Here is a 19,724-nt window from a genome sequence, read left to right as displayed (position 1 = left end):
CTACTGCTCTACTGCTCTACTGCTCTACAGCTCTACTGTTCTACTGCTCTACAGCTCTACTGTTCTACTGCTCTACAGCTCTACTGTTCTACTGTTCTACAGTTCTACAGCTCTACTGCTCTACTGTTCTACTGTTCTACTGCTCTACTGTTCTACAGCTCTACTTGTCTACTGATCTACTGTTCTACTGTTCTACTGCTCTACTGTTCTACTGCTCTACTGCTCTACAGCTCTACTGTTCTACTGTTCTACTGTTCTACAGCTCTACAGCTCTACTGCTCTACTGTTCTACAGCTCTACTGTTCTACTGTTCTACAGTTCTACAGCTCTACTGCTCTACTGTTCTACTGCTCTACAGCTCTACAGCTCTACTGTTCTACTGTTCTACAGCTATGCTGCTCTACTGTTCTAGAGCTCTACTGCTCTACAGCTCTACTGTTCTACTGTTCTACAGCTCTACAGCTCTACAGCTCTACTGCTCTACTGTTCTACAGCTCTACAGCTCTACAGCTCTACTGTTCTACTGTTCTACTGTTCTACAGCTCTACTGTTCTACTGCTCTACTGTTCTACTGCTCTACAGCTCTACAGCTCTACTGTTCTACTGTTCTACAGCTCTACTGTTCTACAGCTCTACAGCTCTACTGTTCTACTGCTCTACTGTTCTACTGTTCTACAGCTCTACTGTTCTACAACTCTACTGTTCTACTGTTCTACTGTTCTACAGCTCTACTGCTCTACAGCTCTACAGCTCTACTGCTCTACTGTTCTACTGCTCTACTGTTCTACTGTTCTACTGCTCTACAGCTCTACTGCTCTACTGTTCTACTGTTCGACAGCTCTACTGCTCTACCTTTTCTACTGTTCTACTGTTCTACAGCTCTACTGTTCTACTGTTCTACTGCTCTACTGCTCTACTGTTCTACTGCTCTACTGCTCTACTGTTCTACTGTTCTACTGCTCTACTGCTCTACTGTTCTACACCTCTACTGCTCTACTGCTCTACAGCTCTACAGCTCTACTGTTCTACAGCTCTACTGTTCTACTGTTCTACTGCTCTACTGCTCTACTGTTCTACACCTCTACTGCTCTACTGCTCTACAGCTCTACAGCTCTACTGTTCTACTGTTCTACAGCTCTACTGTTCTACTGTTCTACTGCTCTACTGCTCTACTGTTCTACACCTCTACTGCTCTACTGCTCTACAGCTCTACAGCTCTACTGTTCTACTGTTCTACTGTTCTACAGCTCTACTGCTCTACAGCTCTACAGCTCTACTGCTCTACTGTTCTACTGCTCTACTGTTCTACTGTTCTACTGCTCTACAGCTCTACTGCTCTACTGTTCTACTGTTCGACAGCTCTACTGCTCTACTGTTCTACTGTTCTACTGTTCTACTGCTCTACTGTTCTACTGTTCTACTGCTCTACAGCTCTACTGCTCTACTGTTCTACTGTTCGACAGCTCTACTGTTCTACTGTTCTACTGTTCGACAGATCTACTGCTCTACCTTTTCTACTGTTCTACTGTTCTACAGCTCTACTGTTCTACTGTTCTACTGCTCTACTGCTCTACTGTTCTACTGCTCTACTGCTCTACTGTTCTACTGTTCTACTGCTCTACTGCTCTACTGTTCTACACCTCTACTGCTCTACTGCTCTACAGCTCTACAGCTCTACTGTTCTACAGCTCTACTGTTCTACTGTTCTACTGCTCTACTGCTCTACTGTTCTACACCTCTACTGCTCTACTGCTCTACAGCTCTACTGTTCTACTGTTCTACAGCTCTACTGTTCTACTGTTCTACTGCTCTACTGCTCTACTGTTCTACACCTCTACTGCTCTACTGCTCTACAGCTCTACAGCTCTACTGTTCTACTGTTCTACTGTTCTACAGCTCTACTGTTCTACTGTTCTACTGCTCTACTGCTCTACTGTTCTACTGTTCTACTGCTCTACTGTTCTACTGTTCTACTGCTCTACTGCTCTACTGTTCTACACCTCTACTGCTCTACCGCTCTACAGCTCTACAGCTCTACTGTTCTACTTTTCTACTGCTCTACAGTTCTACTGCTCAACAGCTCTACAGCTCTCCTGTTCTACTGCTCTACTGTTCTACTGTTCTACAGCTCTACTGTTCTACAGCTCTACTGTTCTACTGTTCTACAGCTCTACTGTTCTACAGCTCTACTGTTCTACTGTTCTACAGCTCTGCTGTTCTACTGCTTTACTGCTCTACTGTTCTACAGCTCTACAGCTCTACTGTTCTACTGCTCTACTGCTCTACTGTTCTACTGCTCTACAGCTCTACTGTTCTACCTTCTCTATTGTTCTACTGCTCTACTGTTCTACTGTTCTACTGCTCTACAGCTCTACTGTTCTACTGTTCTACAGCTCTACTGCTCTACTGCTCTACAGCTCTACTGCTCTACCGTTCTACTGCTCTACTGTTCTACTGTTCTACTGCTCTACAGCTCTACAGCTCTACTGTTCTACAGCTCTACTGCTCTACTGTTCTACATTTTCTACTGTTCTACAGCTCTACTGTTCTACTGTTCTACTGCTCTACTGCTCTACTGCTCTACAGCTCTACAGCTCTACTGTTCTACAGCTCTACAGCTCTACTGTTCTACTGTTCTACTGCTCTACTGCTCTACAGCTCTACTGCTCTACAGCTCTACAGCTCTACTGCTCTACTGTTCTACTGTTCTACTGTTCTACTGCTATACAGTTCTACAGCTCTACTGCTCTACTGCTCTAAAGCTCTACAGCTCTACTGATCTACTGTTCTACTGTTCTACTGCTCTACTGCTCTACTGTTCTACTGTTCTACAGCTCTACTGTTCTACAGCTCTACTGTTCTACTGTTCTACAGCTCTACTGTTCTACAGCTCTACTGTTCTACTGTTCTACAGCTCTGCTGTTCTACTGCTTTACTGCTCTACTGTTCTACAGCTCTACAGCTCTACTGTTCTACTGCTCTACTGTTCTACTGCTCTACAGCTCTACTGTTCTACCTTCTCTATTGTTCTACTGCTCTACTGCTCTACTGTTCTACTGTTCTACAGCTCTACTGCTCTACTGTTCTACCTTTTCTACTGTTCTACAGCTCTACTGTTCTACTGTTCTACTGCTCTACTGCTCTACTGTTCTACAGCTCTACAGCTCTACTGCTCTACTGTTCTGCTGTTCTACTGCTCTACAGCTCTACAGCTCTACTGTTCTACAGCTCTACAGCTCTACTGTTCTACTGTTCTACTGCTCTACAGCTCTACTGCTCTACAGCTCTACAGCTCTACTGCTCTACTGTTCTACTGTTCTACTGTTCTACTGCTATACAGTTCTACAGCTCTACTGCTCTACTGCTCTACAGCTCTACAGCTCTACTGATCTACTGTTCTACTGTTCTACTGCTCTACTGTTCTACTGTTCTACTGCTCTACTGTTCTACTGCTCTACTGTTCTACAGCTCTACTGTTCTACAGCTCTACTGTTCTACTGCTCTACAGCTCTACAGCTCTACTGTTCTACTGTTCTACAGTTCTACAGCTCTACTGCTCTACTGTTCTACTGTTCTACTGCTCTACAGCTCTACTTGTCTACTGCTCTACTGCTCTACAGCTCTACTGCTCTACTGTTCTACTGCTCTACTGTTCTACAGCTCTACAGCTCTACTGTTCTTCTGTTCTACAGCTCTACAGCTCTACTGCTCTACTGTTCTACCTTTTCTACTGTTCTACAGCTCTACTGTTCTACTGTTCTACTGCTCTACTGCTCTACTGTTCTACAGCTCTACTGCTCTACTGTTCTGCTGTTATACTGCTCTACTGCTCTACAGCTCTACAGCTCTACTGTTCTACAGCTCTACAGCTCTACTGTTCTACTGTTCTACTGCTCTACTGCTCTACAGCTCTACAGCTCTACTGCTCTACTGTTCTACTGCTCTACAGTTCTACAGCTCTACTGCTCTACAGCTCTACAGCTCTACTGCTCTACTGTTCTACTGTTCTACTGCTCTACTGTTCTACTGCGCTACTGTTCTACTGCTCTACTGCTCTACTGTTCTACTGTTCTACTGCTCTACAGCTCTACTGTTCTACTGCTCTACAGCTCTACAGCTCTACTGTTCTACTGTTCTACAGTTCTACAGTTCTACAGCTCTACTGCTCTACTGTTCTACTGTTCTACTGCTCTACTGTTCTACAGCTCTACTTGTCTACTGCTCTACTGTTCTACTGTTCTACTGCTCTACTGTTCTACTGCTCTACTGCTCTAATGCTCTACAGCTCTACTGTTCTACCTTCTCTACTGTTCTACTGTTCTACAGCTCTACTGTTCTACCTTCTCTACTGTTATACTGTTCTACAGCTCTACTGTTCTACTGTTCTACTGTTCTACAGCTCTACAGCTCTACTGTTCTACAGCTCTACTGTTCTACTGTTCTACAGTTCTACAGCTCTACTGCTCTACTGTTCTACTGCTCTACAGCTCTACAGCTCTACTGTTCTACTGTTCTACAGCTATGCTGCTCTACTGTTCTAGAGCTCTACTGCTCTACAGCTCTACTGTTCTACTGTTCTACAGCTCTACAGCTCTACTGCTCTACTGTTCTACAGCTCTACAGCTCTACAGCTCTACTGTTCTACTGTTCTACAGCTCTACTGCTCTACTGCTCTACAGTTCTACTGCTCTACAGCTCTACAGCTCTACTGTTCTACTGTTCTACAGCTCTACTGTTCTACTGCTCTACAGCTCTACTGTTCTACTGCTCTACTGTTCTACTGTTCTACAGCTCTACTGCTCTACTGTTCTACCTTTTCTACTGTTCTACTGTTCTACAGTTCTACTATTCTACTGTTCTACTGTTCTACTGCTCTACTGTTCTACTGTTCTACTGCTCTACTGCGCTACTGCTCTACAGCTCTACTGCTCTACTGCTCTACAGCTCTACAGCTCTACTGTTCTACTGCTCTACTGCTCTACTGTTCTACTTTTCTACTGCTCTACAGCTCTACTGCTCAACAGCTCTACAGCTCTCCTGTTCTACTGCTCTACTGTTCTACTGTTCTACAGCTCTAGTGTTCTATAGCTCTACTGTTCTACTGTTCTACTGTTCTACAGCTCTACTGTTCTACAGCTCTACTGTTCTACTGTTCTACAGCTCTGCTGTTCTACTGCTCTACTGCTCTACTGTTCTACAGCTCTACAGCTCTACTGTTCTACTGCTCTACTGTTCTACTGCTCTACTGTTCTACTGCTCTACTGTTCTACTGTTCTACTGCTCTACTGTTCTACTGTTCAACTGTTCTACAGCTCTAATGTTCTACCTTCTCTATTGTTCTACTGCTCTACTGTTCTACTGTTCTACAGCTCTACAGCTCTACTGTTCTACTGTTCTACAGCTCTACAGCTCTACTGCTCTACAGCTCTACTGCTCTACTGTTCTACTGCTCTACTGTTCTACTGTTCTACTGCTGTACAGCTCTACTGTTCTACTGTTCTACTGTTCTACAGCTCTACTGCTCTACTGCTCTACTGTTCTACAGCTCTACAGCTCTACAGCTCTACTGTTCTACCTTCTCTACTGTTCTACTGTTCTACTGTTCTACAGCTCTACTGCTCTACTGTTCTACAGCTCTACAGCTCTACTGCTCTACCTTTTCTACTGTTCTACAGCTCTACTGTTCCTCTGTTCTACTGTTCTACTGCTCTACTGTTCTACTGCTCTACTGCTCTACTGTTCTACTGTTCTACTGCTCTACTGTTCTACTGCTCTACTGCTCTACAGCTCTACTGTTCTACTGCTCTACTGCTCTACTGTTCTACAGCTCTACTGTTCTACTGTTCTACAGCTCAGCTGTTCTTCTGCTCTGCTGTTCTCCTGCTCTACTGTTCTACAGCTCTACTGCTCTACTGTTCTACTGCTCTACTGCTCTACAGCTCTACTGCTCTACAGCTCTACTGTTCTACTGCTCTACTGTTCTACTGCTCTACAGCTCTACTGTTCTACAGCTCTACTGCTCTACAGTTCTACTGTTCTACTGCTCTACTGTTCTAGAGCTCTACTGCTCTACTGCTCTACTGTTCTACTTCTCTACTGCTCTACAGCTCTACTGTTCTACTGCTCTACTGTTCTACTGTTCTACAGCTCTACTGCTCTACTGTTCTACAGCTCTACTGTTCTACTGTTCTACTGTTCTACTGCTCTACTGTTCTACTGTTCTACTGTTCTACAGCTCTACTGTTCTACTGTTCTACAGCTCTACTGTTCTACTGTTCTACAGCTCTACCTTCTCTACAGCTCTACTGTTCTACAGCTCTACTGCTCTACTGCTCTACTGTTCTACTTCTCTACTGCTCTACAGCTCTACTGTTCTACTGCTCTACTGTTCTACTGTTCTACAGCTCTACTGCTCTACTGTTCTACAGCTCTACAGCTCTACTGTTCTACTGTTCTACTGTTCTACAGCTCTACTGCTCTACTGCTCTACTGTTCTACAGCTCTACAGCTCTACAGCTCTACTGTTCTACCTTCTCTACTGTTCTACTGTTCTACAGCTCTACTGCTCTACTGTTCTACAGCTCTACAGCTCTACTGCTCTACCTTTTCTACTGTTCTACAGCTCTACTGTTCTACTGTTCTACTGTTCTACTGCTCTACTGTTCTACTGCTCTACTGCTCTACTGTTCTACTGTTCTACTGCTCTACTGCTCTACTGTTCTACTGCTCTACTGCTCTACAGCTCTACTGTTCTACTGCTCTACTGCTCTACTGTTCTACAGCTCTACTGTTCTACTGTTCTACAGCTCAGCTGTTCTTCTGCTCTGCTGTTCTCCTGCTCTACTGTTCTACAGCTCTACTGCTCTACTGTTCTACTGCTCTACTGTTCTACTGCTCTACTGTTCTACTGTTCTACTGTTCTACTGCTCTACTGTTCTACAGCTCTACTGCTCTACTGCTCTACAGCTCTACTGCTCTACAGCTCTACTGTTCTACTGCTCTACTGTTCTACTGCTCTACAGCTCTACTGTTCTACAGCTCTACAGTTCTACTGTTCTACTGCTCTACTGTTCTACAGCTCTACTGCTCTACTGCTCTACTGTTCTACTTCTCTACTGCTCTACAGCTCTACTGTTCTACTGCTCTACTGTTCTACTGTTCTACAGCTCTACTGCTCTACTGTTCTACAGCTCTACTGTTCTACTGTTCTACTGTTCTACTGCTCTACTGTTCTACTGTTCTACTGTTCTACAGCTCTACTGTTCTACTGTTCTACAGCTCTACTGTTCTACTGTTCTACAGCTCTACCTTCTCTACTGTTCTACAGCTCTACTGTTCTACTGTTCTACTGTTCTACAGCTCTACTGCTCTACTGCTCTACTGTTCTACAGCTCTACAGCTCTACAGCTCTACTGTTCTACCTTCTCTACTGTTCTACTGTTCTACAGCTCTACTGCTCTACTGTTCTACAGCTCTACAGCTCTACTGCTCTACTGTTCTACAGCTCTACAGCTCTACTGCTCTACAGCTCTACAGCTCTACAGCTCTACTGCTCTACTGTTCTACAGCTCTACTGCTCTACAGCTCTACAGCTCTACTGCTCTACAGCTCTACAGCTCTACTGCTCTACAGCTCTACTGCTCTACTGCTCTACAGCTCTACTGCTCTACTGCTCTACAGCTCTACTGCTCTACAGCTCTACAGCTCTACAGCTCTACTGCTCTACAGCTCTACAGCTCTACAGCTCTACTGTTCTACTGCTCTACAGCTCTACAGCTCTACTGCTCTACTGCTCTACAGCTCTACAGCTCTACTGCTCTACAGCTCTACTGCTCTACAGCTCTACAGCTCTACAGCTCTACAGCTCTACAGCTCTACTGTTCTACTGCTCTACAGCTCTACAGCTCTACAGCTCTACAGCTCTACAGCTCTACTGCTCTACTGCTCTACAGCTCTACAGCTCTACTGCTCTACTGCTCTACAGCTCTACAGCTCTACAGCTCTACTGTTCTACTGCTCTACAGCTCTACAGCTCTACTGCTCTACTGCTCTACTGCTCTACAGCTCTACAGCTCTACAGCTCTACAGCTCTACAGCTCTACTGCTCTACAGCTCTACAGCTCTACTGCTCTACAGCTCTACTGCTCTACAGCTCTACAGCTCTACTGCTCTACTGCTCTACTGCTCTCCCCCCGACTTACATCACATCCTCGGATGGCGTCCATGGCCAGCAAGTCGTTGCCATGGCGCAGCTGGAACTTAACCATCTCCTCTGCGGTGCGGAGGTCAGAGAGCTCCTGTTCCTGGGACTGACCACACTCCTTGATCAGGTCCTTCAGTAGCAGGGCGTACTTAGACATCCTCTGGATGGGCTTCAGCAGGTAGGACGCCAGGTCCATCTTATCACCCAGCTCCAACTGCTTGTTCTGGGGAGACAGACGCACACATAGAGGAGGATGAGAGGGGATGTAGGACTCTGTATGCAGACCTACAATAGCTTTTCTAAATGGGAATTCTGATGTCAATTCAACTCTTCCATTCTACATAGGAAGACGTCCAGTAGCTATGTAACGTTTGACAATGGGAATTCTAATGTTACTGAATGTAGAACTAGCAGATGTATACTAGTAGCACCCTATATGACGTTAGGCTCACACAACCTTACAATTAGCCTGTTGCTGTGAAGTAGTTTGGTTCATATTGGTTAAAGGTCAGGGCTGGTGTTAGTACAGCTGATCCTAGAACGTTAGTAACCAGAGCCGTTTCCAGACGCACCTTAAAGAATCCATTCCCGTGGCTGGTGAGTAGAGCGTCAGACTGCGGCTTGTTCTTGCTGTAGAGAGCGTACATTCCAAACTGATCCTCCTGCACACAGGAATAACAAGTTACCACTCTGACTACAGTCAAACTGATCCTCCTGCACACAGGAATAACAAGTTACCACTCTGACTACAGTCAAACTGATCCTCCTGCACACAGGAATAACAAGTTACCACTCTGACTACAGTCAAACTGATCCTCTTGCACACAGGAATAACAAGTTACCACTCTGACTACAGTCAAAGGTACACACACAGGTTGTGTTCCAAATGGCACCCTATTCCCTATATAGTGCACAACTTTTGAATAGGGCCCATAGAGAATAGGGTGCATTATTTAGGGAATAGGGTGCCATTTGGGACGCGGGACCGGTGTTCTGTGCTAGGCCTAAACACGGAGACTCATTTAGCTCATGAGGCCTGGATTCCATCAACCAACCATTAGGATTCCATCAACCAACCATTAGGATTCCATCAACCAACCATTAGAATACCATCAACCAACCATTAGAATACCATCAACCAACCATTAGAATACCATCAACCAACCATTAGAATACCATCAACCAACCATTAGGATTCCATCAACCAACCATTAGGATTCCATCAACCAACCATTAGAATACCATCAACCAACCATTAGAATACCATCAACCAACCATTAGGATACCATCAACCAACCATTAGGATTCCATCAACCAACCATTAGAATACCATCAACCAACCATTAGAATACCATCAACCAACCATTAGGATTCCATCAACCAACCATTAGGATTCCATCAACCAACCATTAGAATACCATCAACCAACCATTAGAATACCATCAACCAACCATTAGGATACCATCAACCAACCATTAGGATTCCATCAACCAACCATTAGGATTCCATCAACCAACCATTCGAATACCATCAACCAACCATTAGAATACCATCAACCAACCATTAGAATACCATCAACCAACCATTAGGATTCCATCAACCAACCATTAGAATACCATCAACCAACCATTAGAATACCATCAACCAACCATTAGGATACCATCAACCAACCATTAGAATACCATCAACCAACCATTAGAATACCATCAACCAACCATTAGGATTCCATCAACCAACCATTAGAATACCATCAACCAACCATTAGAATACCATCAACCAACCATTAGGATTCCATCAACCAACCATTAGAATACCATCAACCAACCATTAGAATACCATCAACCAACCATTAGGATTCCATCAACCAACCATTAGGATTCCATCAACCAACCATTAGGATTCCATCAACCAACCATTAGAATACCATCAACCAACCATTAGGATACCATCAACCATCCATTAGAATACCATCAACCAACCATTAGAATACCATCAACCAACCATTAGAATACCATCAACCAACCATTAGGATACCATCAACCAACCATTAGGATTCCATCAACCAACCAACCATTAGAATACCATCAACCAACCATTAGAATACCATCAACCAACCATTAGAATACCATCAACCAACCATTAGGATTCCATCAACCAACCATTAGAATACCATCAACCAACCATTAGAATACCATCAACCAACCATTAGGATACCATCAACCAACCATTAGAATATCATCAACCAACCATTAGGATTCCATCAACCAACCATTAGTATTCCATCAATCAACCATTAGGATTCCATCAACCAACCATTAGGATTCCATCAACCAACCATTATAATACCATCAACCAACCATTAGAATACCATCAACCAACCATTAGGATTCCATCAACCAACCATTAGGATACCATCAACCAACCATTAGAATACCATCAACCAACCATTAGGATTCCATCAACCAACCATTAGGATTCCATCAACCAACCATTAGAATACCATCAACCAACCATTAGAATACCATCAACCAACCATTATGATTCCATCAACCAACCATTAGGATACCATCAACCAACCATTAGAATACCATCAACCAATTATTAGAATACCATCAACCAACCATTAGGATACCATCAACCAACCATTAGGATTCCATCAACCAACCATTAGGATTCCATCAACCAACCATTAGAATACCATCAACCAACCATTAGAATACCATCAACCAACCATTAGGATACCATCAACCAACCATTAGAATACCATCAACCAACCATTAGAATACCATCAACCAACCATTAGGATTCCATCAACCAACCATTAGAATACCATCAACCAACCATTAGAATACCATCAACCAACCATTAGGATTCCATCAACCAACCATTAGAATACCATCAACCAACCATTAGAATACCATCAACCAACCATTAGGATTCCATCAACCAACCATTAGGATTCCATCAACCAACCATTAGGATTCCATCAACCAACCATTAGAATACCATCAACCAACCATTAGGATACCATCAACCATCCATTAGAATACCATCAACCAACCATTAGAATACCATCAACCAACCATTAGAATACCATCAACCAACCATTAGGATACCATCAACCAACCATTAGGATTCCATCAACCAACCAACCATTAGAATACCATCAACCAACCATTAGAATACCATCAACCAACCATTAGAATACCATCAACCAACCATTAGGATTCCATCAACCAACCATTAGAATACCATCAACCAACCATTAGAATACCATCAACCAACCATTAGGATACCATCAACCAACCATTAGAATATCATCAACCAACCATTAGGATTCCATCAACCAACCATTAGTATTCCATCAATCAACCATTAGGATTCCATCAACCAACCATTAGGATTCCATCAACCAACCATTATAATACCATCAACCAACCATTAGAATACCATCAACCAACCATTAGGATTCCATCAACCAACCATTAGGATACCATCAACCAACCATTAGAATACCATCAACCAACCATTAGGATTCCATCAACCAACCATTAGGATTCCATCAACCAACCATTAGAATACCATCAACCAACCATTAGAATACCATCAACCAACCATTATGATTCCATCAACCAACCATTAGGATACCATCAACCAACCATTAGAATACCATCAACCAATTATTAGAATACCATCAACCAACCATTAGGATACCATCAACCAACCATTAGGATTCCATCAACCAACCATTAGGATTCCATCAACCAACCATTAGGATTCCATCAACCAACCATTAGGATTCCATCAACCAACCATTAGGATTCCATCAACCAACCATTAGATTACCATCAACCAACCATTAGAATACCATCAACCAACCATTAGAATACCATCAACCAACCATTAGGATTCCATTTGATTTCAACTAAAACCTCTACATATATTAGTTTATAGTTGAGTTAGTTTGGTACCCACCAATAGTAACATGTTTAAAAGAACATTTCTTATTTTAAAGTAACTGTCCAATAAAAATCATATTCTCTCAACTCATACCCAGGTCATGTCGTTGACTCAACTCATACCCAGGTCATGTCGTTAACTCGTCTTATACTTGTAGTTGTGAACAAGAGAAAAAGCATTCGGTAAAAGCCTGCCTCAAAGGTCAAAGGTCACCTCAAAGGTCAAATATTAAAAAGGGTGTTTGTGTTTTCTTAAGAAGGTTAGTGAACGACAGACAGTCCAATATGTAGATCACTCTGCTAGAACTAGGTCACTGGGTTTTAGTGTGTCAGTTCCCAGCCCCAGGGTGTGCGCTCTCTCTCTCTCTCTCTGTCTTTATCTTTATCTTTATCTCTCTCTCTCTCTCTCTCTCTCTCTCTCTCTCTCTCTCGCTCTCGCTCTCTCTCTTTATCTTTCCATACCACTGACTTCCCTACAGGACCTGGACCAGAGATCTGATGAAAGGCCTCATTGACTGAAACATCACAATCGTTCAATCTTTTCAACCTAATATTTAATCAAATTATACGTTTTTTTATATATGGAGAGAGTTGCACCTTACATTCATTTGCAGTAGTTTGGGACACATTGTTGGTGACTTCTTTAACGTACTTGTTTAATTCTCTCATAATAAAGGATATGGAATGTATCTGGTCTGACTGAGCTGATTGAGGGACATGTATATCAACCAGCCTGTCAGAGAGAGAGGTCATTGGGTCTCTCTGGTGTATTGTCTTGTATTGTGTTTCCAGCAGTGTGCTTGTTTCTAGCCTGAGGCTACAGGCTAAACTCTGTCCGTCTAGGACAGGGATGGGCAACTTTGATGGGGGTGGGGACCACAACATATCTGATCATCATGAGGGGACACAGTTGCTCACAGTTTGCCATGGGGTGTCGAGAAATGTTGCTGTTTTAAAGCTAGTTTGCTACAATTCTACACATTTTGCAATGGGGTGTCGAGAAATGTTGCTGTTTTAAAGCTAGTTTGCTGCAATTCTACACATTTTGCCATGGGGTGTCGAGAAATGTTGCTGTTTTAGCAAGTAAGTACATTTCAACAGAACGATTTGATTAGTGTAATGTTAGCTAGCTACATAGTTGTCTTTGTATCAAAGATAAAGGTAAACGCAGCCACTGCTAGCTAGCCAACGCTACCAGCTAGCAGTACTGTATCATTTTTTGTCAATAAGATTTTTGCAACGTAAGCTTAACTTTCTGAGCTTTCGAGTTGTGTAGTCCACTTGTGTAGCTAGCAGGACTGACTTTGTGTTAGCTAGCCAACTTTTAATTACTTCTGCGTTATGAAAGGAACTAGACACGGACACGAATGATCCATTGGTAGTTTGTTGTAACCAAGTATTGGTGCTAACCGTGTGTTATTGGATGCTAGCATGCTAGTTAGCTATAGGATACGGTGCACTGGGTGGGTTTCACGGAAGAATACTGTACCAAGTTATCTAGCTGAATAAACTAAGTTTGAGCCTATTCCTGGAAACATTGAACCACTGTAGCTTACATCAATTATAATTTCTAAAGTGGAAGTTGGAAAAGTTATATTTGAGTGTTTCATTGAATGGTTAGTGAGGGAGGCCCTGCTCTCTCGCTTCCCCAGTTGTTTAGTTAATTTTCATTCCAATCTCCTTTGCATTAGCGTAGCCTCTCCTGTAGCCTGTCAACTATGTGTCTGTCTATCCCTGTTCTCTCCTCTCTGCACAGGCCACACAAACGCTTCACACCGCCACTCTAACCTGGTGGTCCCAGCGCGCACGACCCACGTGGAGTTCCAGGTCTCCGGCAGCCTCTGGAACTGCCGGTCTGCGGCCAACAAGGCAGAGTTCATCTCAGCCTATGCTACCCTCCAGTCCCTCGACTTCTTGGCACTGACGGAAACATGGATTACCACAGAAAACACTGCTACTCCTACTGCTCTCTCCTCGTCTGACCACGTGTTCTCGCATACCCCGAGAGCATCTGGTCAGCGGGGTGGTGGCACTGGAATCCTCATCTCTCCCAAGTGGACATTCTCTCTTTCTCCCCTGACCCATCTGTCTATCTCCTCCTTTGAATTCCATGCTGTCACAGTCACTAGCCCATTCAAGCTTAACATCCTTATCATTTATCGCCCTCCAGGTTCCCTTGGAGAGTTCATCAATGAGCTTGACGCCTTGATAAGTTCCTTTCCTGAGGATGGCTCACCCCTCACAATTCTGGGTGACTTTAACCTCCCTACGTCTACCTTTGACTCATTTCTCTCTGCCTCCTTCTTTCCACTCCACTCCTCTCCTCTTACCTCACCCTCTCACCGTCCCCCCCTACTCACAAGGCAGGCAATACGCTTGACCTCATCTTTACTAGATGCTGTTCTTCTACTAATCTCACTGCAACTCCCCTCCAAGTCTCCGACCACTACATTGTATCCTTTTCCCTCTCGCTCTCCTCCAATCACTACTCACTCTGCCCCTACTCAGATGGTATTGCGCCGTCGCAACCTTCGCTCTCTCTCTCCTGCTACTCTCTCCTCTTCCATCCTATCATCTCTTCCCTCTGCTCAATCCTTCTCCAACCAATCTCCTGATTCTGCCTCCTCAACCCTCCTCTCCTCCCTTTCTGCATCCCTTGACTCTCTATGTCCCCTATCCTCCCGGCCGGCTCGGTCCTCCCCTCCTGCTCCGTGGCTTGACGACTCACTGCGAGCTCACAGAACAGGGCTCCGGGTAGCCGAGCGGAAATGGAGGAAAACTAGCCTCCCTGCGGACCTGGCATCTTTTCACTCCCTCCTCTCTACATTTTCTTCCTCTGTTTCTGCTGCTAAAGCCACTTTCTATCACTCTAAATTCCAAGCATCTGCCTCTAACCCTAGGAAGCTCTTTGCCACCTTCTCCCCCCTCCTGAATCCTCCCCCCCTCCTCCCTCTCTGCGGATGACTTCGTCAACCATTTTGAAAAGAAGGTTGACGACATCCGATCCTCATTTGTTAAGTCAAACGACACCGCTGGTCCTGCTCACATTGCCCTACCCTGTGCTTTGACCTCTTTCTCCCCTCTCTCTCCAGATGAAATCTTGCGACTTCTGACGGCCAGCCGCCCAACAACCTGCCCGCTTGACCCTATCCCCTCCTCTCTTCTCCAGACCATTTCCGGAGACCTTCTCCCTTACCTCACCTCGCTCATCAACTCATCCTTGACCGCTGGCTACATCCCTTCCGTCTTCAAGAGAGCGAGAGTTGCACCCCTTCTCAAAAAACCTACACTCGATCCCTCCGATGTCAACAACTACAGACCAGTATCCCTTCTTTCTTTTCTCTCCAAAACTCTTGAGCGTGCCGTCCTTGGCCAGCTCTCTTGCTATCTCTCTCAGAATCACCTTCTTCATCCAAATCAGTCAGGTTTCAAGACTGGTCATTCAACTGAGACTGCTCTTCTCTGTGTCACGGAGGCTCTCCACACTGCTAAAGCTAACTCTCTCTCCTCTGCTCTCATCCTTCTAGACCTATCTGCTGCCTTTGATACTGTGAACCATCAGATCCTCCTGTCCACCCTCTCCGAGTTGGGCATCTACGGCGCGGCTCACTCTTGGATTGCGTCCTACCTGACAGGTCGCTCCTACCAGGTGGCGTGGCGAGAATCCGTCTCCGCACCACGTGCTCTCACCACTGGTGTCCCCCAGGGCTCAGTTCTAGGCCCTCTCCTATTCTCGCTATACACCAAGTCACTTGGCTCTGTCATATCCTCACATGGTCTCTCCTATCATTGCTACGCAGACGACACATAATTAATCTTCTCCTTTCCCCCTTCTGATAACCAGGTGGCGAATCGCATCTATGTCTGGCAGACATATCAGTGTGGATGACGGATCACCACCTCAAGCTGAACCTCGGCAAGACGCAGCTGCTCTTCCTCCCGGGGAAGGACTGCCCATTCCATGATCTCGCCATCACAGTTGACAACTCCATTCTGTCCTCCTCCCAGAGTGCTAAGAGCTTTGGCGTGACCCTGGACAATACCCTGTAGTTCTCCGCTAACATCAAGGCGGTGACCCAATCGTGTAGGTTCATGCTCTACAACATTCGCAGAGTACGACACTGCCTTACACAGGAAGCGGCGCAGGTCCTAATCCAGGCACTTGTCATCTCCCGTCTGGATTACTGCAACTCGCTGTTGGCGGGGCTCCCTGCCTGTGCCATTAAACCCCTACAACTCATCCAGAACGCCGCAGCCCGCCTGGTGTTCAACCTTCCCAAGTTCTCTCACGTCACCCCGCTCCTCCGCACACTCCACTGGCTTCCAGTTGAAGCTCGCATCTGCTACAAGACCATGGTGCTTGCCTACGGAGCTGTGAGGGGAACGGCACCTCCATACCTTCAGGCTCTGATCAGTCCCTACACCCAAAGAAGGGCACTGCGTTCATCCACCTCTGGCCTGCTCGCCTCCCTACCTCTGCGGAAGCACAGTTCCCGCTCAGCCCAGGCAAAACTGTTCGCTGCTCTGGCACCCCAATGGTGGAACAAGCTCCCTCACGACGCCAGGGCAGCGGAGTCAATCACCACCTTCCGGAGACACCTGAAACCCCACCTCTTTAAGGAATACCTGGGATAGGATAAAGTAATCCTTCTAACCCTCCCCCACCTACCCTCCCCCCTTTTTTTTTTATATAGATGTACTATTGTAAAGTGGTTGTTCCACTGGATATCATAAGGTGAATGCACCAATTTGTAAGTCGCTCTGGATAAGAGCGTCTGCTAAATGACGTAAATGTAAATGTAGTTTGCTGCAATTCTACACATTTTGCCATGGGGTGTCGAGAAATGTTGCTGTTTTAAAGCTAGTTTGCTGCAATTCTACACATTTTGCAGTTTTTAATATGATATCTGAGTGAGACTGACTAACAAAAATCAATGGGGCTCTAATTCGACATTGATTACTACACGTTTAGATAGCTGGCCATTAGACTAATTTACCAATCTAAAACCTGTTAGCTGACCTGGCTATTTGAGTGACTGTCAGTGACTGACATATCAAGAGAAAAACCGATGATCCACAGCCACATTGTATTATTACATTCTGAGGGGAAATTGATCCGAGGGCCCGTGGGCCGCCAGTTGCCCATCCCTGGTCTAGGAGGAACTGGGACTGCATCCCGAATGACACCCATTCCTTTTCGAGTGGACTACCAGGGCATATACGGCTCTGGTCAAAAGTAGTGCACTATATAGGTAATAGGGTGTCATTTGGGAGTCTCACTCTGTCTGGGTCCCAGTCCCCTGCAGCTTCCCAAATTCATCTCCATCTAAACAAAGTTCAAGTCAAATCAAAGTTTATTGATCGCCATACATAGATTTGCAGATGTTATTGCAGGTGCAACGAAATGCTTGTGTTTTCTAGCTCCAACAGTGCCCAGCAGTACAAAACGTTACCCTCATGTTGATGTTTGTGACCCTGGTAACAAACAAAAAAAGTAGTGCACTATATAGAGAATAGGGTGCCATTTGTGACTCATCTTAAGACTCAAGTGTCTGAGGAAGCAGCTGCTGATGGACAGGGGAGAGTGTCTGCCTGCCTGTCTGTCTGCCTGTCAGTCTGCCTCTCTCTCTGCCTGTCTGTCTACCTTTTGGTCTGTCTGCCTGTCTGTCAACATGACTCACGTGTCTGAGGAAGCAGCTGCTGATGGACAGGGGAGAGTGTCTGCCTGCCTGTCTGTCTGCGTGTCTGTCTACCTTTTTGTCTGTCTGCCTGTCTGTCAACATGACTCACGTGTCTGAGGAAACAGCTGCTGATGGACAGGGGAGAGTGTCTGCCTGCCTGTCTGTCTGCGTGTCTGTCTACCTTTTTGTCTGTCTGCCTGTCTGTCAACATGACTCACGTGTCTGAGGAAACAGCTGCTGATGGACAGGGGAGAGTGTCTGCCTGCCTGTCTGTCTGCCTGTCTGTCAACATGACTCACGTGTCTGAGGAAACAGCTGCTGATGGACAGGGGAGAGTGTCTGCCTGCCTGTCTGTCTGCCTGTCTGTCAACATGACTCACGTGTCTGAGGAAACAGCTGCTGATGGACAGGGAGAGTGTCTGTCTGCGTGTCTGTCAACATGACTCACGTGTCTGAGGAAACAGCTGCTGATGGACAGGGGAGAGTGTCTGCGTGTCTGTCAACATGACTCACGTGTCTGAGGAAACAGCTGCTGATGGACAGGGGAGAGTGTCTGCCTGCCTGTCTGTCTGCCTGTCTGTCAACATGACTCACGTGTCTGAGGAAACAGCTGCTGATGGACAGGGGAGAGTGTCTGTCTGCGTGTCTGTCAACATGACTCACGTGTCTGAGGAAACAGCTGCTGATGGACAGGGGAGAGTGTCTGCGTGTCTGTCAACATGACTCACGTGTCTGAGGAAACAGCTGCTGATGGACAGGGGAGAGTGTCTGCGTGTCTGTCAACATGACTCACGTGTCTGAGGAAACAGCTGCTGATGGACAGGGGAGAGTGTCTGTCTGCCTGTCTGTCAACATGACTCACGTGTCTGAGGAAACAGCTGCTGATGGACAGGGGAGAGTGTCTGTCTGCCTGTCTGTCAACATGACTCACGTGTCTGAGGAAACAGCTGCTGATGGACAGGGGAGAGTGTCTGTCTGCCTGTCTGTCAACATGACTCACGTGTCTGAGGAAACAGCTGCTGATGGACAGGGGAGAGTGTCTGTCTGCCTGTCTGTCAACATGACTCACGTGTCTGAGGAAACAGCTGCTGATGGACAGGGGAGAGTGTCTGCCTGCCTGTCTGTCAACATGACTCACGTGTCTGAGGAAACAGCTGCTGATGGACAGGGGAGAGTGTCTGTCTGCCTGTCTGTCAACATGACTCACGTGTCTGAGGAAACAGCTGCTGATGGACAGGGGAGAGTGTCTGCCTGTCTGTCAACATGACTCACGTGTCTGAGGAAACAGCTGCTGATGGACAGGGGAGAGTGTCTGCCTGCCTGTCTGTCAACATGACTCACGTGTCTGAGGAAACAGCTGCTGATGGACAGGGGAGAGTGTCTGTCTGTCTGTCAACATGACTCACGTGTCTGAGGAAACAGCTGCTGATGGACAGGGGAGAGTGTCTGCCTGCCTGTCTGTCAACATGACTCACGTGTCTGAGGAAACAGCTGCTGATGGACAGGGGAGAGTGTCTGCCTGTCTGTCAACATGACTCACGTGTCTGAGGAAACAGCTGCTGATGGACAGGGGAGAGTGTCTGTCTGCCTGTCTGTCAACATGACTCACGTGTCTGAGGAAACAGCTGCTGATGGACAGGGGAGAGTGTCTGCCTGTCTGTCAACATGACTCACGTGTCTGAGGAAACAGCTGCTGATGGACAGGGGAGAGTGTCTGCCTGTCTGTCAACATGACTCACGTGTCTGAGGAAACAGCTGCTGATGGACAGGGGAGAGTGTCTGCTTGCCTGTCTGTCAACATGACTCACGTGTCTGAGGAAACAGCTGCTGATGGACAGGGGAGAGTGTCTGCCTGTCTGTCAACATGACTCACGTGTCTGA

At 45.8% G+C, this 19,724-nt stretch overlaps 1 protein-coding gene across 1 annotated transcript in view; it reads right to left on the bottom strand.

Annotated features, from left to right (window-relative positions):
- LOC106590969 (pleckstrin homology domain-containing family G member 4B) overlaps positions 1-19,724 on the bottom strand; it is a 93,259-nt gene that overhangs the window by 11,533 nt on the left and 62,002 nt on the right. Inside the window, 2 exon segments of the mRNA XM_045697041.1 lie at positions 8,202-8,426; positions 8,776-8,865. Of these exon segments, the coding sequence (XP_045552997.1) occupies positions 8,202-8,426; positions 8,776-8,865 (315 nt within the window).

The sequence above is a fragment of the Salmo salar genome, chromosome ssa02, assembly GCF_905237065.1.
Source record: "Salmo salar chromosome ssa02, Ssal_v3.1, whole genome shotgun sequence".
Taxonomy (NCBI): domain Eukaryota; kingdom Metazoa; phylum Chordata; class Actinopteri; order Salmoniformes; family Salmonidae; genus Salmo; species Salmo salar.
This window is presented reverse-complemented; position numbering and strand designations above follow the sequence as displayed.